The sequence below is a fragment of the Anomaloglossus baeobatrachus genome, chromosome 11 (genome assembly GCF_048569485.1).
Source record: "Anomaloglossus baeobatrachus isolate aAnoBae1 chromosome 11, aAnoBae1.hap1, whole genome shotgun sequence".
Classification (NCBI taxonomy): domain Eukaryota; kingdom Metazoa; phylum Chordata; class Amphibia; order Anura; family Aromobatidae; genus Anomaloglossus; species Anomaloglossus baeobatrachus.
Window position 1 is genome coordinate 142,616,145 of NC_134363.1, and position 21,967 is coordinate 142,638,111.

General features: G+C 50.4%; 1 protein-coding gene across 2 annotated transcripts in view; it reads right to left on the reverse strand.

Annotated features, from left to right (window-relative positions):
- The window catches only part of LOC142256431 (membrane-spanning 4-domains subfamily A member 4A-like), a 73,451-nt gene that overhangs the window by 28,205 nt on the left and 23,279 nt on the right, over window positions 1-21,967 (reverse strand). For both annotated transcript variants that reach the window (XM_075328113.1, XM_075328114.1), the window contains exons 3-4: window positions 6,578-6,709; window positions 5,142-5,198 (exon numbers count right to left, since the gene is read on the reverse strand). In XM_075328113.1, coding sequence (XP_075184228.1) covers window positions 5,142-5,198; window positions 6,578-6,709 — 189 coding nt within the window. The remainder of the gene's footprint in view (window positions 1-5,141; window positions 5,199-6,577; window positions 6,710-21,967) is intronic.

A 21,967-nucleotide genomic window follows, 5' to 3' on the forward strand; every position in this document is an offset into this window, starting at 1 on the left:
ACACCCCAGCAAACCTTCAATAACTGCGCCGTCTCACCCGCTCACATGTGCCGCAATCATCAGCACCCTTAACCAAGTCTCACAAGACCTAAACTGCGGCAAACGCCAAACCTCGCCATCCCCAACCTGAAACTGTAACCACCGGACCTGACGCCACCTGCACCCTCACGGCCCCGCTGCCATGAGACCACCCCATCCGTAACTCTGCCCCTGGCCTCCAGAACATGAACCCACACCCACACCCCCCAGGAACCACGGCACTAACCGACCTATGAACTAACCACATGCTCCAAACCCCCCCAGCTGCTACCCATATCTCCAGACACTACTCCACTATAGTGACTGTCCCCCCACCACTACAAAAAGGCTGAAACTTAAATTGATTACCGCGCCAGGCTGCCTCCAGAGGATGCCCTCAGATCAGCCGTCACCGTCCTTTTCGCCAGTCGTCCGTCGCTGATCCCGGGACAGTCCCTCAAGCTGCAGCCACCGAATGCCCGCCGGGTTCGCCCCCTGACGCCAGGAGCACCGTGTCCACATGCCCTGTTTGGGCCGATTGTCGCCTCCACAATGCTGGGCACTCCCCTCCTGGGGGAAGCCGCTACTGATGAGAGCTGCACCCTTGTCCCAATGCCTGCTGCAGGATAGACAGCAGGCCTCATGTCTCCTCCTCGTCGCCACCGGCTGCACCCAGTCCTCCAGTCCCGATGATCCAGCCACACAGGTGAGGTGACCCTGCAGGTGCCTCCTGTCTCCTCCTCGCCGCCACCTGCTGCGCCCAGTCCTACGGTCCCGATAATCCAGCCACACAGGTGAGGTGACCCTGCAGGCGCCTCCTGTCTCCTCCTCGCCGCCGCCTGCTGTGCCGAGTCCTACGGTCCCGATAATCCAGCCACACAGGTGAGGTGACCCTGCAGGCAGCCGTCCTCCGGCCCCCCCGCGGAGGGAGGGGGGGGTGTTGTCCATCCACCGCCGCTGGGCGCTCTCCCGGCCGGGAGCGGCCGCATCGCTCCAAAATCTAGCCCGAGGCCTCACACCGGAAGTAGGCTCCCGGGCTGGACACGCCCCCTTTTCGGCCGTCGCGGCCCTGCAGGAGATTCCTCCCGACAGCCAGAGCGGGCGCAGCAATCTACCGCCGCCCGCCAAGCTGCGGAGGGTCCCCACAGGAGTGGGGGCTCTCACGTTGTCCTCCTCACCCCCACCTTCCCCAAAAGACCCCGGCGAGTCCTGAAACAGCCAGCACTACAGCAAAGAGGGGGGTGGGGGGAGGGGGAGGTGCCGAGGAGACACCCAGGCAGCCTGGGTGTGGGACTGCACTGCCTGGGCGCCCTGCACCGCCATGCTGACCAGATCCGAGGATTCCTCAGGACATCATGATGGAGGTTCCCCAGCCCATCCAAGCTGCAGATCTGCGATGTCCGGATCCATGAGGCTGGATGTCATGATGGAGGTTCCCCAGCCCGTCCAAGCTGTCATCCAGGAAGTGCAAGAGGAGGTAATTGACTCCCACCTTCTATTATATACACCATGAAGCTCCCGCCTTTCCTACCACCACACTCCACCCCCTAACCAATCACCTTCTTTTCCTCATTCCTAAATGAACCAACACTGTTTAACCCCATCAACTCCCTACCCTCCGGGCTGTCATGTTGCCCCTACACCCTATGGGTTCCATGGCTTTCTCAACTCTGTGAACTTAAATCTAAAAAAGTTGTGGCCGTCAAAATATGGCAAGAAAAAAAAATTCAAAAGTAGTAAAACATAAAAATCCTCTATTACTTTTGTACTGTCATAATCGCTTCAACCCTCAGAATAAAGATAATATATCTATTATTCTTAGTCCCTGAAATGTAAATGCATTGAAGCCTTGTATTTAATTCACATGTAAATTAAGTGTTAAGTGCTCTAAGCATGACAGAGCACTTAAAGGGAATCTGTCATAAGGTTTTTACTACCTCATCTGAGATCAGAATGATATGGGGGCAGAGACACTGATTCCAATGATGTATCACTTAGTTTACTGGGTGCAGCAGTTGTGATAGAATCGCTCTTTTCTCTGCTGCAGATCTAGCACAGCCCTGAATGCTGAGCCATGTATAACACCACCCACACCATTAACTAAACTAGCTATCTGTGTACAGTGTTTACTGAAAAGAAGCTGCTACTCAGTGGTGGGGGTGGGATTACATAGTACAGCAGGACAAGATGGCATGATACCCCTAGTCCCATAGTGATCCTCTCTTGCTGATAAAAAAAACAATTTAATTGAAACAGTAACACATGGCCTAATAAGTGAAACATAGCTGGAATCAGGGTCTTAACCTCTACACCATGCTGCTTTCAAATGACATAGCAAAAACCTGCGGACAGATTACCAGCATCAGCCTCTTTACCTTGATTGCAACCTCCCTGTCTGTGTGACATCAGGCACCAGCGAAGGAGGTCAGACAGTGAGCCATCAATCAAGCTAAAGAGGTTGGTGTTGAGCAGAAAACAACCCTGGAAGGTAAGGTTTTAATAAGTGCTCAGTCATGCCTATGTAATAACCCAGAGTAGACACTAGTAGAATTTCCCCTGATGGGCCATATGTTTTTCCATAATGTTGGACATTATCTGTGCCTTCTGAAGCCTTGCACTGAGAGATGTAGCAATTATAATCCTACACTGCCCTCTGCTGGCCTTTCTCAAAACAACATGTCCCTTATATGGTAAAAGAAAGTGACACAGCATTGGGGAAATTTCCGGGTCTTTTTCTGACAGGAAAATGAGAAAGATGTCTGTGTCTGAGGACTGAAAAGTTGAGGACTAAGGGGGGCTTTGCACACTACGACATCGCAGGTGCGATGCCGGTGGGGTCAAATTGAAAATGACGTACTTCTGGCATCACACGCGACATCGTAGTGTGTAAAGGCTCGATGATACTATTAACGAGCTCAAAAGCGTCGTAATCGTATCATCGGTGCAGCGTCGGCGTAATCCATGATTACGCTGACGCGACGGCCCGATGTTGTTCCTCGTTCCTGCAGAAGCACACATCGCTGTGTGTGAAGCCGCAGGAGCGAGGAACATCTCCTACCGGCCTCACTGCAGCTTCCGTAGGATATGCGGAAGGAAGGAGGTGGGCGGTATGTTTACATCCCGCTCATCTCCGCCCCTCCGCTCCTATTGGCCGGCTGCCGTGTGACGTCGCAGTGACGCCATACGACACGCCCCCTTAATAAGGAGGCGGGTCGCCGGCTAGAGCGACGGTCGCAGGACTGGTGAGTCCATGTGAAGCTGCCGTAGCGATAATGTTCGCTACGGCAGTTATCACAAGGATATCGCCGCTGCGACGGGGGCGGGGACTATCGCGCTTGGCATCACAGCATCGGCCTGCGATGTCGCAGCGTGCAAAGTGCCCCTAAGTTTGGTGGGAGAGGTATATGAATGCTGGAGTCGGTGGGCCTACTTCCAGTCAGTTCTATCGTCTAGTGACTGTTTCTGGTAAGGAGAAGGAAACTCTGTGGAAAGGAAAAAAATCCAGGCTGCCATTTATCCTAAATCACGCTAGGCCCGAACATAGCAACATCCAGAAAGTCACAAACTACTAGAAACCATGATGCTAAAAAACTCTCAGAGCCCGGATGAGGGAGCGTTAATCCTACTGATAAGGAAAGAACTGTAATATAGGTTGTAGAAACTGTTATATGGACTGGCTTTACCCCTTCACCCCTGGACGATTTTCCTTTAATAGTTTTTGTTTTTTCCTTCCCTTCTTCCGAGAGCTGTAACTTTTTTATTTTTCCAACAATCTTGCCATATGTTTTTTATGGGACAAGTTATATTATTAAAGGAATCCAATTAGTATTACCTTATAGGGTACTGGAAAACGACAAAAAAATTCCATGTGCGGAAAATTGCAAAAGAAAGTGCAACTGCATGATAGTTTGGGGGTATTTTATTCACCGTGTTCACTACATGGTAAACCTGATGTGTCGGTGTGTTGCCTCAGGTCGGTATGAGTTTGTGGATATCAAACATGTATAGGTTTACTTTTATCTAAGGGGTTAAAACTTTCAGAAGTTTGTCCAAAAAAAGTTGCGTACTTTTTGCGCCATTTTCCGTGACCCGTAGCAATCACAGCTCTGATCAGCAGAAATGCAGCGTTCCTGTTAGAGATGTCGCTCTGCTGGCTCTTACAGGAACTGCGTCATGATAGCAACAGGAGTCATCACGTGATCCGTCGCTGCCATGGCAACCATCGGCTCCCTGTGATCGTGTCACAAACCCTTCGATGGCAGCGGGGAAATGTGATTTCCCCGCCGTGGCCATTTATATTGCGCTGTCACATTTTGGCGCTGGTGGATCGCAGCCTGTAAGCCACACATGTCTGCTGTTCAAATCAGCAGACATGTGCAGGGATCACCGCCGGCTCACGGCAGCAGCTGGCGGTGATTACCTTTTCATGAGTTAGGACGTACTGTTACATCCTCGGTCATGAAGTGGTTAAAGTGCGCATTGTCAACACTACAGTTTGAGGAGTAAACGTTCACTCTCTCTGTTCATGAAACCTACGGTGTCTGTGTTTCTTGTGGGATTGCATTCACCCCAGCTTCTACCTCATGCCAAATGATCTGGGTGTCTGTGCATGCCAGGAACCCCATGAAAGTCAGACCAGACCAGGGAGCTCAGCCACTACACATAGCTGGATTACTAAATCAGCCCCTTAAACCCATCTACTTACCTTCCCCTACTACCGTATCCCCTTTTACATTTGCCTACAAACCTGTGGATTGCCGAACCCTTCGAAGGCACCGTGACAGAATAAGGCTCCGAGTTTTGAGGCCTACGTTCCTGCTGGAGGTTGAGGTACCAACCTCCCTGTCTATGTGACATCAGGCGCCAGGCAAGGAGGTCAGACATTGAGACATCAATCAAGCTAAAGAGGCTGGAGCTGAGAAGGAAACAACCCTGGAAGGCAGAGCCTTTATAAGTGCTCAGTCATGGCAAGAGCACTCAACACTTCATTTGCATTTGAATTAAAATGCTAATTTGTCAGGAAGGCAGCAACAGATATAAGATGTAAAGGTGTTGATGGATTTGGGAATAAATAATTAAAAAAATATTAAATATTAGCAGCCAAATATTGTTTTATATCTTACCATTTTGAAAGATGGTTTGTAGGATGTAGCAATTGATAAAGATCCTGAAATTGCATACTAGAAAAAAAAAACAAAACATAGAATTCGTGAAGACAACATTTGTCAAACATTTTCTGGGTTTTTAGACATTCTTTTAAATAGTTTAATAAATATATTGGCCATTGTGGGTGTTCTACGCTCCTTGTTGCTGTGAAGAGACAGATTAATGCAGCTATTCTTTCCACTGCCCTACATGACCTTATATTTGCTATTTACAGGAATTGATTATGCTGAGGTTATGCAAAAGAGAGCCCATAGTAGGGTAACCCCTTCTCCCCTGTAGAAGCCGGTATATACCGGCGAAACATCTCAGATGGGAAAACTTATAGTTTTTAAATATTAATCAACCCATAGTGATCAATCTAGCATTGAAATAGGGGCGCACTGCTTGGTTGTTTATTGACAGTGGTGGCAACCGTACAGTATAATATAAAGGAGATGTCTAGTTGTGTATGGTCAGTAATGGCAGCAGCATAGTATAAATACAGAACGCAATGGACAGGCAGATGTGTGATGACAGCAGAACAGTATAGAATGAGATGGAAAGGCAGGCAGGTGCTATAGTCAATGCAATCATTGGTATCTGCGTATGGCGAATCAAAATTGCCATTGATTCATCTTGACAATATAAGGTTTGCATACTTTCGGAGGACAACCTGGTCTGCTTGGGTGGGCCAAAGCCACTTGCTCTGTTGAATACCCTTTCTGACAGTACACTGGAGGCTAGACAAAATAATATACCCAAAGCAAAACTGGCCCACTATCCCTATCTGCTGACCCAGACGTCCATGTAGTCAGGGCTCAGAATATCTGCCGGAGAAATGACACAGTGACTGAACCGGACTGTCAGCCGGTGCACCTCCGTTTCCTGGTTAACACCAGGATGGGGCACATAAAACATCTGCTCCAGCGTGTCTTATATACTTTTATTGAATAGAAGGTACCCGAGAACTCCCAATGAGGTGAGAAAACAAAAGTATATTTTGTGAAGCAGCAAGTCCCGTTTATGAGTGTAATCATTTCGGTTATCACACATTGACCTTCATCGGTTTATCTGCTGCTGGCTGGAGAACTGCCTGGATAGTTGGCGTGGGTTGTACAAGCGGTGTCCACCTCTGTATATGAGCGCTCCTCTACAGAGGAGGAAACCTATCCAAGCAGTTTCCCAGCCAGCAGCACAGGACTGATGAAGGTCAATGTGTGATGACCGAAACGTTTACACTCATAAATGGGACTTGCTGCTTTACAAAATAAACTCTTTTGTTTTATCACCTCAGGTCCATTCTATTTAGTTACGGGTTTGGAACCTACCGAAGCCCCCCTGATAAGTGTTAGAAGTGCCGTGTTATACTCGATTTATATACTCTAATCAATGCTGCTTACATACATTTTCTTACCATAATTCCGGACCAAAAAAGGACACCAGTATAAGCTATGGTTTTTAGAAAAATTAAGTGAGCCTTCTGAGATATGACTATGAAGATGATGCCGAAGAATATGTGATTTAGTCCTATGATCAACTGGGTCACCTGCAACGGGAGGAACGAAAGTTAGTAATTTACACAATTTCTCTCCACCCTCTTAACCTGACACGTAACATACACTGTACAGATGAATAGAGAAAGACAAGTCTCCAGCTCTTTTATGATGGAGTCTCCAGTCCATTGCTCTTCTCATGGTCAGTTGGTTTCATTTCTGGACGAAACTCTGGGACCGTTACAGTCAAATCTTTATCCTGGTAATTATCAACTGGAGTTAGAGGGACCACGCTCTCAGAAGAGAGTCACATCTTATGCTGTAGTGATTGTTGGGGTTTCCCCACATACAGTGTTTGCCTCTTTTTGATTTATTTTGGTGGCCATTTTAGGAAAAGTGTCAGAGATGAGTGAATCCATTAAGAATAAATACATTTGCTACAAATTTCTCCCAAATTTTGGATTCTCCAGAATGGGAAATATTTTAGTTCTAATTTATTGGAAATGGCTGGATGCCATTTGACTGGAGTCTTTTGATGGCTGCTATCCCCCACCCACCCAAGATGTCACACCCAGAGCCCACCCCAATAGTAGCGACACTCAGAACCATTCATTACTGGTAAAATGACAGCTAAAGCATCCCCAGAAAAATCACACCAAGACCTTGTGGGCAGCACACTGACATCCAATGGTTCCCACATTACCCCCATTTGTGCATCATTCTTCTACTATACGGATTTTTCCAACTTAAGGCACCCCTCTAATTCTTCACTCCATCAAATATATGAGCTTCTACATCTGCTCTTCTATCCTGGGCAACTCACAAAAGTTACTATCTGGAGACCTCCTCTTCATAGTTGTTTGCTAGATCTTGTCCTAATTTAAAAAGCTGACAGACAACTTCAAATCACATATCATGGTCCCATGTGTAAGAGTGGCGGACTATGGCGGTCACATTCCTGCCCCTGACACCAATCATATGATTGTCTTGTCGTGTGCTGTAGTGTGAATAATGTCTTGCATTTCTTTTGTAAATATTGTGTCATATGATTTGTATTTTGATGTAGAGTGTATATGTGGCATGTGGTGATTGTATATAAAAAGCAATCTTGTATGTAGGAATAGAATGTTAAGTAAGAAAGCTCTGCTCAGCAACAGACCCTAGTGTAGTGACCCAGCGTAGATGCTACTAGAATGTCCCCTGATGGGCCATGTGTTTTTCTATAATGTTGAACATTATCTGTGCCTTCTGAAGCCTTGCACTGAGAGTTGTAGCATCTACACTGACCTCTGTTGGACAGTCTCAAAACTACCTTTGGCTTATATGGTAAAAGGAGGTGACGCAGCAGTGGGGAAATTTCCAGGTCCTTTTTCTGAGAGGAAAATGAGAAAAATGTCTGTGTCTGAGGAATCAGGAGGTGAGGATTGAGTTTGGTGGGAGAGGTGTATGAACGCTGGAGTCGGTGGGCCTACTTCCAGTCACATATATCCTCAAGAGACTGTCTGGTAAGGAGAATGAAATTTTGTAAAAAGTGAAAATCCAGGCTGCCTTTTATTTATTCTAAGGGGTGCTTCACACACAGCGAGATCGCTGCTGAGATCGCTGCTGAGTCACGTTTTTGTGACCTCATTAGCGATCTCGCTGTGTGTGACACTGAGCAGCGATCTGGCCCCTGCTGTGAGATCGCTGCTCGTTACACACAGTGCTGGTTCGTTTTTTTTTATTGTTGCTCTCCCGCTGATAAGCGCACATCGCTGTGTGTGACAGCGAGAGAGCAACAATCCTGAATGTGCAGGGAGCAGGAGCCGGCGTCTGACAGCCTGCGGTAAGCTGTAACCAAGGTAAACATCGGGTAACCAAGGTGGTTACCCGATATTTACATTCGTTACCAGCCTCCGCAGCTCTCACGCTGCCAGTGCCGGCTCCTGCTCCCTGCACACACTAAGCTAAGCGGTGTGCGCTGGTAACTAATGTAAACATCGGGTAACCATACCCGATGTTTACCTTAGTTACCAGTGTCCGCAGCATCCAGACGCCGGCTCCGTGCAAGCGCAGCGTCGCTTGCACGTCGCTGCTGGCTGGGGGCTGGTCACTGGTCGCTGGTGAGATCTGCCTGTTTGACAGCTCACCAGCGACCATGTAGCGATGCAGCAGCGATCCTGACCAGGTCAGATCGCTGGTCGGATCGCTGCTGCATCGCTAAACTGTGAAGGTACCCTAAATAATAGCAGACCCCGAACAATTCAGCAAGATCCTGAAAGTCCACAAACTGCTAAAAGCCAAGATAGTTATAGATACCAAGATGCTAACAAACTCTTAAGAGATTAGATGAGGAACACTCCTGCAAAAGAAAGAACTGTAATATAAATTGAGGAAACTGTTATATGGACTGGCTTAAAGTGCGCATTGTCATCCCTGCAGTGTACGTGGAGTAAACGTTCCCTCTCTTTGTTCATGAAACCTACGGTGTCTGTGTTTCTTGTGGGATTGAATTCACCCCTGTTACTACTTCATGCCATATAATCTGGGTGTTTGCGCATGGCAGGAACCACATGAAAGTCAAACCAGACCAGGGAGCTCAACCACTACGCATAGCTGGACTGCGGAATCAACCCCTGTGACCCCCTACTTACTTTCCCCTACTACTGTATTCTTTTACATTTGCCTACCAACTTGTGGATTGCCAGAGCCGTCAGTGGCACCGTGACAGGATTCGGCTCTGAGTTTTGAGGCCCTGAATTCCTGCTGAAGGTTGCGGCACTAGCACACCATTGGAGGGGTCAGCTGAAAGGGAAAGTTACAGTTAATACTAAAAGAGTCAGTGAAGGCTTAGTGAGCATACAAGAGAGACGTATACGGTAGTTAATTGGTCATCAAGGTCACATACAGTAGGTGGTTTGTGGCAACAGAGAGCAGAAGACAGAAGGCAAGGTAGCATGAAATACGAGTGTGACCGGAGACACATGGTGTGAACAGTGTTTAAGCTAAAGACAGATCCTCCTACAGAGTGGTCCCAGACAATAGGAGTTGGAGGACAGTATCCTAGTGACCAGGCCTCTTATCTGTCAAGGTAACAGATTAACTTTATCTGGCGTGTGAACGTGTTCAACGAACCGAGCAATTTCTTACTAGATGTCCAGTTGTTAAAAACTGTACTCTGGTCATTATAAAACCCCTAATGAGACTGAACGTGGCATTGCAGGAAAGAAAGGTGACCGTCACGGTGTGTGCGGGACTGGGTCGCACTGGGACTCTCGCACAGTTAGATCGGATGCAACCCAGAAGTGTCATGATTCCTCCTGTGCGTCTTGGATGCAATAGGTGACTGTTTGCTGCCCTATAAATTCCAGGTGTGCTGAGCTGTCAGTATACTGATTGATAGCTCTGTTATCCAATCTAGTGCAGGAGTGTGCTGTGCTGTTGATGTTTTCCATAAATCACCTCCCAACATTTAAAGATGAGAAAGAGGGACAAAGTATGCGGCGCGCGTAGCGCCTGCGCGGCAATTTTAAGCCACGCCCCCTAACCACACCCATTTTGCAATCTGTCACGCCCACGTCCAATCCTTTTCAGCACTGCTGATCACATTGTTTAAGGCTGCGTGCCCACGATCAGTATTTGCAGCATTTTGGATGTAGCGTGTTTTTGCTGTGTCTAAAACGCTGCATTGGAAAGTACAAGCACAGTGGAGGGTTTCTAGAAATCTCCTGCCCACTGTGCTTGTTTTTTCTGCAGCAAACACTGACCTGCGGAGCGTCTTTCCAGACTGCAGCATATCAATTGTTTGCTGCAGTTGCATGCGTCCTCCGTAGGGAGAACACAGCAGGAGACCACAGCGCATTGAACCCTGATCGTGGGCAAAGGCAGCTGCGTTCTCCTGCAGAGGAGACGTGCAGCCCCGCAGGTCAGGACGCGATGCCTCCAGGACACAGCGAGTCTTGATTGTGGGCACAGGCAGCTGTGGTCTCCTGCGGAGGAGACGTGCTGCCCCGCAGGTCAGGGAGTCGCTGCCTCCAGGACACAGTGAGTCCTGATTGTGGGCACAGGCATAGGCACATATACGGTACATATTTGAAGACAAATTCCATAAAATACATATAAACAGACAAATCTATACACAGTCATCTACACTGACATACATGGATATATACATGATACATATACACACATTGGAGGTAATAATATGGGGAAGCCAGCAGCAGCCGCACTCACCTACCCCGCTTGTCTCTGTTCAGCTCCTCCTCGCATGTGATCACTTGGCATCACTTTAACAGACCTAGCCACGCACAGTGTATGTATCAGAAGGGAGGATGGGGGTTTATATACTAATATATAAAACCCCCATCCTCTCTTGTGATACATACATAGCATATATATATATATATACACTGTATATCTATACAGTATATACAGCACAGGAGGGGCTGGGGGCTACAGTATATACAGCACAGGAGGGGCTGGGGGCTACAGTATATACAGCACAGGAGGGGCTGGGGGCTACAGTATATACAGCACAGGAGGGGCTGGGGGCTACAGTATATTCAGCACAGGAGGGGCTGGGGGCATTGACAGTATGCGCATGCCCAGTGCCACTCCTGCGGGACTGAGCACTGTTCAAAGTGTGAACGCTTTTGAGGTGATTGCGCAGGCGCGAGATTATGGGCGGCGCAGTGATTGTCATCAGCAGCGTCATCCAAGTACCCGCCCATAATCTCCTGCCCGCGCTTCTCACTCTGCCTCCACCGTTATGCGCAAGCACTGGCCATATGAACCATGTTACCTATTACCGTGGGCACGAGATTATGGGCGGCGCTGTGATTGTCATCAGCAAAGTCATCCAAGTACCTGCCCATAATCTCGTGCAAGCGGTAATAGGTAACATGGTTCATATGGCCAGCGCTTGCGCATAACAGTGGAGTCAGAGGGAAAAGTGCGGGCACGAGATTATGGGCGGGTACTTGGATAACGCTGCTGATGACAATCACAGCGCCGCCCATAATCTCGCGCCTGCGCAATCACCTCAAAAGCGTTCACACTTTGCACAGTGCTCAGTCCCGCGAGAGTGCCACTGGGCATGCGCAAAACTTCGGGAGGACAGTTACATGAGGAAGGCGTCCTCATGTATGGAAATGAGCAATGGGGGACTGCGTAAAGCGGCAGGAGGGGGAATAACGGACGCAAGACCCCGTGACCATAAAAAAACATTTGCATACAAAAAGGTAAGACTTCATAAAGTATTTTTTTAGGTCTCAAAGGGGGCACAATAACAACAGGAACCTTTCCAGAATGCAGCCTAGGAGCTGCAGAGGGGAATCTTTTATTTTTTTGCTAAATTTCTGCTGACAGGTTCCCTTTAACTGGTAGGGGAGCCAGGATAAAGCAGAGCTGAAGCTGTTGGACAGCTAGGACCCAGTAGCTCCACAGGCAGGAGACCACTGATCGGTAAGCTAATAGAAGTCTGCAGATGTAACTCTGCATAGGTTATTGCTATTGTCAGTGCTATCTGCAGGAGAGAGAAGTGTTGGTTGCACTTTCTCCTCAGCTTCCTGATTCCCCGTGTGTCTGCAGCAGTGAGAAGCCGCACACGGGGAATCAGAGAGAACAGCTGCAGAGAAGCACAGGCTCCGGGGCTGGGGATGTCCGCTCTGGGGGGGGGGGGGGGTCGGGTCTGGTGCAGGGGATCCGCTCCAGGGCTGGGGATGTCCGCTCTGGGGGAGGGGGGGTCGGCTCTGGTGCAGGGGATCCGCTCCGGGGCTGGGGATGTCCGCCCTGGGGGAGTCGGGACTGGTGCAGGGGATCCGCTCCAGGGCTGGGGATGTCCGCTCTGGGGGAGGGGGGAGTCGGGTCTGGTGCAGGGGATCCGCTCCAGGGCTGGGGATGTCCGCTCTGGGGGAGGGGGGGAGGGTCTGGTGCAGGGGATCCGCTCCGGGGCTGGGGATGTCCGCTCTGGGGGAGGGGGGGGTCGAGTCTGGTGCAGGGGATCCGCTCCGGGGCTGGGGATGTCCGCTCTGCTGCAGGGGGTGATTCATACCTCAGCAGCAGTCACAGAAGTTTCAAGGTGCGCGCTCGACTCTGTAATGAATAGAAGGGAGAAACAGCGAGGCGGGGCTACAGTGGGTGGGTGGAGCCACGGGATACTCAGGCCCACGGGCGGGACTCGGGATCTAAGGCTCAAAAGCGTGAGCGTCCCGCTGTATCCGGGACGGTTGGGAGCTCTTTGGTTTTCTCTTCCTCAACTCTGCCTCAACTCTGCCTCCTGTTTCTGTCAATGTCAGTTTAGAGTACGGGGTACAAAGAACTGTTAATTTTCGGAAAGTCCATAATGACATCCAGTATCTCATTCATTGGAAGGTATACAGACCTGAGTACACATCCTGGGTTTCGACTCATGCGATGAAGGCTGATTGTTTGGTCAGGGCCTTCCATAGAAGGTTTCTTGGGAAACCTGGGGGACCATTGGCCATCCTAGAAGACGGGGTACTGTCACAATTCCTCCTGTGCATCTTGACGCAATAGGTGACTGTTTGCTTCTCTATAGATGCCGGGTATGCTGAAATGTACACTGATTGACAACTCACTTGTCCAATCTAGTGTAGAGGCATGCTGAGCTGTTGATGTGTTCAGTGATAGCTCTCCCGTCCAGTCTGAGACTTGGAGGTTCTGGATTTTTCTATGTGTGCTCTGTCCGTTTGACTTTTTAACTGTTTAGTTGAGCAGTTTTTCCCAGTGTACTGCCAGTCTTAATTTTCTGTTTACTGGTGCTTCTTGGCCAGAGTTTTCTGTGCTCTGTGGATTGACCTTTTGTTGCCAGATGTCTGACTTTGTTTAACAATCCTTTTGCTTTGTCCCTTTGTTGTGATCTGCTACCCTCCAGGTATTCCGACTCCGGACAGTGACTTGACTATGCCTCTACCTATCCCCTTAATTTTAATGTGATCTCCTGGTATCTGACTCGGGAATGTTTGACTTTCCTGCATCACGACTTGCTTGTGTAGTGACTAACTGTGTCTGTTAATGCAAACTGAAAATGTAACGTACTGGAAGGTATGTGCCCGCTATCTGGAACGTAAAGTTGTGAAAGAGAATTGTTTAATCTGGCTCCTTGTGAGTGTGAATCATCATCCGTTACTGGCCAACCAGCAGCTGTATGTGGCATACTTGGGTTCCCAACCTGCAATGCGCAAGTCCACACACCTGGCCAGAACCAATTGTTTCATGCAGTGTGCCAGGGTGTCCGGAGTAATCACCTTCACCCTTAACTACCGCCCTGTGCCACTCTACACATAAATCGCATTTGGTGCCTGAGCATTAAGTTGAGCGCTGCAACATATGGTAATTGTAGTGCATGTTCCCTCTGCAGGGCACTGTAGAGTAAGGTTTTGGCACCAATACTGCTCATTATTGGTTTTGAGGCATGACTGAGCATTAATTCAGTATGCAGAGAAATCTGAAAGAAAGGGAATGCTTGAGTCTGTGTAAAGACTAGTGTTGAGCGGACCCGGATCCGCAAAATCCGGATCCACACGGTTTGAGAGCCCGATCCGAGTCCGACCAGTACCCGGGATTCGGGGTGCATGATATCTCTCTCTCTCTCTCTCCTCCCCCCCCCATTGATTTACATGGCCGCAGATTCCGGATCGGACCCGGATTATGACCGATCCGCTCAACTCTAGTAAAGACCCTTCAGTTGGGGATTGAGAGTTGAAGAGAAATGAAATGAAGAGCTGACATTATAAGAAAAGAGAAATAAGTTACTGAGAAACAGCACTTTGGATCCCGACACTGCCAGAATATTGTTGATGCCCTAGAAAGTGGAGCAGATAGAGTAAGGATGTGAGCCCTGAAAGGTATAGCTGTGGGCTTGTGGCAGCATAAAGCAATGTATTTGGGGCTCATATAACATATAGGCCTTGTGCGCACAGTGCAGTTTTTGATGTGTTTTTGGTGGTTTATCGGGCAGTTTGTTGCCCAAATCTACATGTCGTCTCTCCTTATCCCAGAAAAATCTATGAGAAATCAGAAATGTTGTGAGCACGTTGCTTCTGTTTTCAGGTTTTTGGTGCAGAAAAAAGAAGCAGCATCTCAATTGTTGGTCCGTTTTTTTCTTTCGTATTTTAGCCCTTCCACCCATTGAATTCTCTAAAGAAATGCACCTGGAAAATGCACTAAAAATGCTCCAAAAATACCCAAAAAATGCATGCATTTTTTTGTGCGTTTTTTGTGCAGAAAATTTCTCCAACATGCACACAAACCCATAGATTGGATCTGGAAGATTAATGAAAAAATAAAGATAGGTGAAAAGGAACATCCAAGTCATTTATGTCATAAAACTGAAATGTCTCTGGCAAGACGTGTACTCAATATGGAAGATCTGATTATCAAGTTATGTACCTATCAATTATACACTACTCACAAAAAATCAGGGATATTTGGCTTTAGCGTGAAATGTCAGGATGATCCTAAAATACACTCTAACCTTTTCAGGTGAACGCAATGTTGTCTTCTCTAAATGTTTGGATGCAGATGTCCAACTGTTCAATGTTTCAGTACTTTTTGCACAACTTGCTGTTCTGTAACAAGGAGCTTAATGGCAAAATTCCCAACAAGTGTTTGATCTTTGTATCACCCAATACGTTTTGGGGTTCAATTAGAATTGGTATTTAAACAGTCATGAGACCAAAGGGTACTTTACACGCTGCGATATCGGTACCGATATCGCTAGCGAGCGTACCTGCCCCCGTCGGTTGTGCATCATGGGCATATCGCTGCCCGTGTCGCACAACGTCAGTAACCCCCGTCACACATACTTACCTCCATAACGACCTCGCTGTGGGCGGCAAACATCCTCTTCCTGAAGGGGGAGGGACGTTCGGCATCACAGCGACTTCACACGGCAGCCATCCAATTGAAGCGGAGGGGCGGAGATGATCGCGCGGAATATCCCGCCCACCTCCTTCCTTCCGCATTGCCGGTGGACGGAGGTAAGGAGATGTTCGTCGCTCCTGTGGTGTCACACATAGCGATGTGTGATGCTGCAGGAACGAGGAACAACATTGCTACTTACCAGTCAATGATTTTTGGTTTTGGAGCGACCTCTCCAATACCAACGATTTTACCTCTTTTGCGATCGTTTAAGGTCGCTCAGAAGTGTTACATGCTGCGATGTCGCTAACGAGGCCAGATGTGCGTCACAAGCACCATGACCCCGACGATATCTCGTTAGCGACATCGTAGCGTGTAAAGCCCTCTCAAGACGACACCTAATAATTGATCAGCAGTCCCGGGTCATTGCAAAGCTTCAAGCAGGATGTTCTTGTAGCACCCCTGATGTATCAGGTGCCACAAAATGTAACCTGTGGAAACCCAAACCCCGGAATATCCGTGCCAGTCAACACACTAGCACTCTCAGGCCACATACATAACCTCAATTCCAGACTGGGAGACTGCCTAGGAATAGGTAAAAGGAATGGGCACTTATTGGCTAATTGCCACCCAATCTGTAGGGGGAGACCCAGCAAGGGGAGGGGCCAGTGGTCAGTTGAGAGTTGAGAGTGAGGAGTGAGACAGTGAGGAGTGAAGTAAAGAAAGAAAGGTGTAAAGACCTAAAGTAGGAACGGGACGCTGTAAAGGAGAGAGGGACTGTTGAGTAAGGAACCAGGACTCCAGGAACCGCGAGTGACCTGTGGAAGTATAATACTCCAGGAACCGCGGGGCACCTGTGGAAGTCTGGAACCAAGGCTAACAGGACTCCGCACAAAGCGGGATGCAGACCCTAGGACAGCGGGACACTTTATGGTCAACTGTCAAATATGCTAGGTGAGGGGATCTCCAGGGTCCCTCACCACCCAAAGAGTCTGAAGCATCAGCAGCAAAGAGGGCACCTGGGCCAAGGGACAGAAGTCCACCCATTAAATAGTCCAGGCTGGCTGCAATAGGACCAAGACTGAAACGAAGGGGTTCCCCAGAAGCTCTAAGCTACGGGAGCCCAATACAGACAAGTGTGCATGGAGGACAGCTACCCCAGATCATAGCTGGCACAGAGAACAAGGGGAGCGGGAACACCTGAAACCAGCACCAGCCGGTCCAGGCACCAAGCCAAAGTAAAAAGGCAAGTTGAAACTGCAATACCAGTGTGGACTAATTCCTTCTCGCCTCCATGCACATACACTGACGGTCCCCTGCTATAGCCCCCTCGTCATTCACTACTGGGGCCAAGCGCTGTTTGCGGAGGGCCCAAAACACCTAAGCTGCATTAATCCACCAGCCCCAGCAGGACCCGGCAGCGGCGGCTTCAATAACTTGGCCGCACACCGCAAGTGGCGTAGTCGAAAACTCTTATTATCTTTTCTTTTTCCCATTTTTCACCACTTTTATCGGACCGACTCCCAGGGTCACGGAATTGAGCATCGGCCGCGATCACGACTGTTTCCCTCTGTGCACCACACTCCTGGGACCGAGTACCCTAGAGCCCTGGGGCGTCACATTCTCAGACGGAATTGTCTAGTGAGCTTAGAGTGTCAGCAGCAGGTTGAAACAGAGATACAGAGAAAATGGAAGAGTCACAGAAAAACATAGAAGTGGACATCCTTTGACCACAGTGATGACCACTTCATTGTGAACAATGCCCCGTGGAACCAGATGATGAATCCCACACAACTCTAGGCATATTTATAGGAGCGAGAGGCACCCAAGTGTCACATCAGACCATTTGAAATCATTTACATCAACGTGGTCTGCATGCTTGATAACCTGCAATGGTACCTGATAACACCACCAGGCATAGGCGTTATCTACACTGGATGATGGACCAGTGGGCCTCAGCGCTGTTCACGGATGAAAGTTGATCAACACTGAACAGAAATGATGGCCCCAATTGAGATGTTAAGGAGAGTGCTATGCATCTGTGCAGCCCCACAGGTGTTGTGTCGGTGCATTACCTTCTGGGACTCCACTCAGCTGGATCTGGTCACAGGTAGGAGATCTTCTTCTTGTCGTGACGCCACTCTCAGTATTGCGGCCAGTAGGGACCGCCACTGCAGGTTGAGGGTCGCCTGGGGCTGATGGTATGTGCAGTTAGTTGGAATAGCCTCCTGAGAGTGAGGCAAGCCCCAGGGCCCGATGTAGGTGCGTAGTACCACAAGGCGCAGAATAACTCCACACAGGCAGAATGTCTTTCAGGGTTTTTACTCACTTCAGGTGGCAGGGTGAGTAACCCGGGCGTAGCTGGGATGAACCAGGCGGGAACCAGGTGTCCTTCAGGCTGACTTGTGAGGGTGACTACTAACTCGCCTTCCTTAGCCCTTGGTGGTTTGGGGTGACCCCGACTTTGAGTCCCTATGGGGGTCACCCAGGGAAGTTGCTGAAGCCTCACTCCCCTTCGTTTGCCGTGTGCTTGTTGCCTGGGCCAGATCACTCCAGCTTCTTGCCTCCTGTGAGCTATGGGCCCTAACTGTGGCTACGTGGCTGCGGCTTTTTGTGGTGTTGTGGCGTGGGCTTTGAGAGCCCCACACCGGCAGGTTTAGCAAAAGAAAGCTGGATCTATCTCCGCTTCGGGATCTGCCGCCCGTTTGGGCCTGGTACTCTCTAGCAGTCTCCTTACTTCCCACTCCGTGCTCTCTCTTTAGCTGAAGATGGATTTCGGGTAGCACTCCTAGTTGACCGTTCTCCCCCGTCAGTAGCCACTGCGCGGGCGCTGTTAGACAGCAACAGCCCCACAGGTCTGCTCCTCACTGAGCCCTATGGAGTTCTGCTCTAACTGACTCACTGCCCCTCCTCTCCTGTTCTTGCCTACGCCACCTAGCAACCAGATTCTCTTACCACACCCCTTGAGAGGAGATGGAGGCTTTTGGCCCCCTCCACTATTCCAGTGAAGGTCAAGGCTTTTCCCCCTCCTGGGATCCCCAGGGGTCCTCTCATGGGTACATGTGTGAGAGCTGATTACTATGCGCCTGTGTTCCACACCCCGGTCAGCCTTCTGGATTACCTGTATTGTACTGTCCCCAGCATGGGTGCAGTACTCAGTGGTGCCTGACCAGGTCAGGGGCGCCACATTCCCCCTTAGTTATCACCAGCACGTCCTCGGGCTGCAAGACAACATTTTAAAATGCATAAAACATTAAAACATGTAAAACATTTTTAAAAGCACCAGGTACCATACATCACCACCCTCCACCCACAAGTCCGTTAACCCACCCAAAACCCTTTCACGTTGGCCGCGGCTTCAGCCACTTCTGGCAGGATGTAGAGGCGGCTTCCATGGGCTGGTGGTTTCAGGGTATACCTGGCTTGGTGGATCCGCGCCTTCAGCCTCTTCTGGCAGGATGCAGAGGCGGCCTCCACAGTTGGTGCTGACCAGGTACCCTCTTTGTGGTGGAGAGCCAGGCCCCATAAACAGGCATGCTCTCTGGTCGCAGGTGAGCCAAGGCCCTATATACGGACGGGCTCCTCCTGGTTGCAGACGAGCCAAGCCCCTAAACAGGCTGACTCTGGTGGTGGTGGTGCCCTTTGGTGTAACTATTTACACTGCGAGAGTTTGTGGCTATAGCCAGTTCATAGCCTTAAGGTTTATGGTTTTTCTCACAATAGTTTTTGTGGGCACATTACTTGAACTTGAGAACGTTGCAAAACAAACTTTTTCAAAACTTTAACTGATAACTTCTTTCTTTACTTTACTCCTCCATTTCACCAGGGCTTGGGCCTGTAGGGCTGCGGCACCTGTTGCTTTCTTGGCCTCTTTCTTCATCTGTTGTTGTCTCATCTGCAGGTTCCTTGTCTCTGCTTTCTCTATCTTCATCTGTTTCCTTTCCTGTATCTGTTTCTCTTTCCTGTAGCATGGGGTGGCTGTAAGGTTTGCTGGTACATAGTGCTACGTCAAGCGCGTACAGTCCTCTTTCGCCTTGATGCATGGTAAACTGTACTGAATCCCCCATCTTTAGGTTTCTGCCAGGGTGTCCTCTAGGCAGATGAGCGCTCACATCTCTTCGGTTGACAAATATCCCTTCCTTCACACCAGGTGCTACAATGAATCCATATCCACTTCTCAAATTGAAATCCTCCACTACTCCTCTGCAAAGGGGTCCTCTGACCTGGGCTTTGGCTCTTCTCAGGAACCTTTTCTCCTGTAGGTCTCTGGCTGTGACTTCTCTCTGCTCTGGAGACTGTGGTGCAGGGGACAGCGTTGTTCTGTTGCGACGCCTGGTCTTGCGGCCTGAACTCTGCGTGGTACAGCTTGCAAGCTCCCAGGTGAGACTTTTAGGCAGATCTTCGTCAGCAGACGGTGTCAAGTCCTCCTCATCCCAACGGGAATAGGGTAACATCTCCGGCTCTGAGTATTGCTCCACTGCCGGTGGCTCCGGAGTCAGCTCCTCAGCTTCCTGGCCTCCTCTCCCCCTTAGTTCTTCTTGGCACTCCTTTGGTGGCAGTGCTGGGGATGGGCTTTCTTCAGCAGGCTCAGGCAGGGGACTCTTTGGCGTGGTTGCTGCAGGGGTTGCTGGAATCCTCTTGGGGGTATGCGGAGGGAGCATGTACCGGTCCACCAACCATTGTGGAAACTTGGCCTCCATGTCAGCCTTCAGCCGCCAGTATTCGGGGTCCTCCCCCAGCGTGGGCTTTCCAGCAGGGACCTCTTTGGACTGGGGAGCGGTGTCTGCTCTGGCCTTGCAGGCCGGGGTAAATGGTAATGCAATCTCTTGGCGGGCCGCGCCCGGCATGGCGGCGGCCTGGTCTTGGCGGGCCGCGCCCTTTTTGGCGGCGGCCTGGTCTTGGCGGGCCGCGCCCTGTATGGCGGCGGCCTGGATCGGCGTCGCAGCTGCGATGGGATCTGTGCAGGCTGGGCTGGGCGTCGCTGCAGGGACCGGGTCTTGGTGGGCCGAGCAGGGCATCGCTGCGGCGGCCGGGGCTTGGCGGGCCGAGCAGGGCATCGCTGCGGCGGCCGGGGCTTGGCGGGCCGAGCAGGGCATCGCTGCGGCGGCCGGGTCTTGGCGGGCCGAGCAGGGCATCGCTGCGGCGGCCTGGGCTTGGCGGGCCGCACCTGGCGTGGCTGCGGCCTGGCTCAGCGTCGCCGCGCCGGGCGCCTCTTCAGGGACCGCGGGCGTGGCAGTGTGAAGCCCCACAGGTGTTGTGTCGGTGTCGGTGCGTTACCTTCAGGGACTCCACGTTGCTGGATCTCCGTCACTGGTAGGAAATCTTCTGTTTTGATCGTGACGCCACTCTCAGTATTGCGGCCAGTAGGGACCGCCACTGCAGATTGAGGGTCGCCTGGGGCTGATGGTGTGTGCAGTTAGATGTAGTAGCCTCCTGAGAGTGAGGCAAGCCCCAGGGCCCTGTGTAGGTTTGTAGTACCACAAGTCGCAGAATGACCACACAGGCAGGATGTCTTTCAGGGTTTTTACTCACTTCAGGTGGCAGGGTGAGTAACCCGGGCGTAGCTGAGATGAACCAGGTAGGAACCAGGTATCCTTCAGGCTGACTTTATGAGGGTGACTACTGACTCGCCTTCCTTAGCCCTTGGTGGTTTGGGGTGACCCCGACTTTGAGTCCCTATGGGGGTCACCCAGGGAAGATGCTGCAGCCTCTCTCCCCTTGTTGTTTGCCGTGTGCTTGTTCCCCGGACCAGGCCACTCCAGCCTCTTGCCTCCTATGACCTATGGGCCCTCACTGCGGTTACGTGGCTGCGGCTTTTGTAGTGTTGTGGTGTGGGCTTTAAGAGCCCCACACCGGCAGGTTTAGCAGAAGAAAGTTGAATCTATCCCCGCTTCGGGATCTGCCGCCCGGTTGGGCCTGGTGCTCTCTAGCAGTCTCCTTACTTCCCACTCCGTGCACTCTCTAGCTGAAGCTGGCTTTCAGGCAGCACTCCTAGTTGACCGTTCTCCCCCGTCTGTAGCCACTGCGCGGGCGCTGTTAGACAGCAACAGCCCCACAGGTCTGCTCCTCACTGAGCCCTATGGAGTTCTGCTCTAACTGACTCACTGCTCCTCCTCTCCTGTTCTTGCCTACGCCACCTAGCAACCAGATTCTCTTACCACACCCCTTGAGAGGAGATGGAGGCTCTACCCCCTCCACTATTCCAGTGAAGGTGAAGGCTTGCCCCCTCCTGGGATCCCCAGGGGTCCTCTCATGGGTACATGTGTGAGACCTGATCACTATGCGCCTGTGTTCCACACCCCTGTCAGCCTTCTGGATTACCTGTATTGTACTGTTCCCAGCATGGGTGCAGCACTCAGTGGTGCCTGACCAGGTCAGGGGCGCCACATTCCCCCTTAGTTATCACCAGCACGTCCTCGGGCTGCAAGACAACATTTTAAAATGCATAA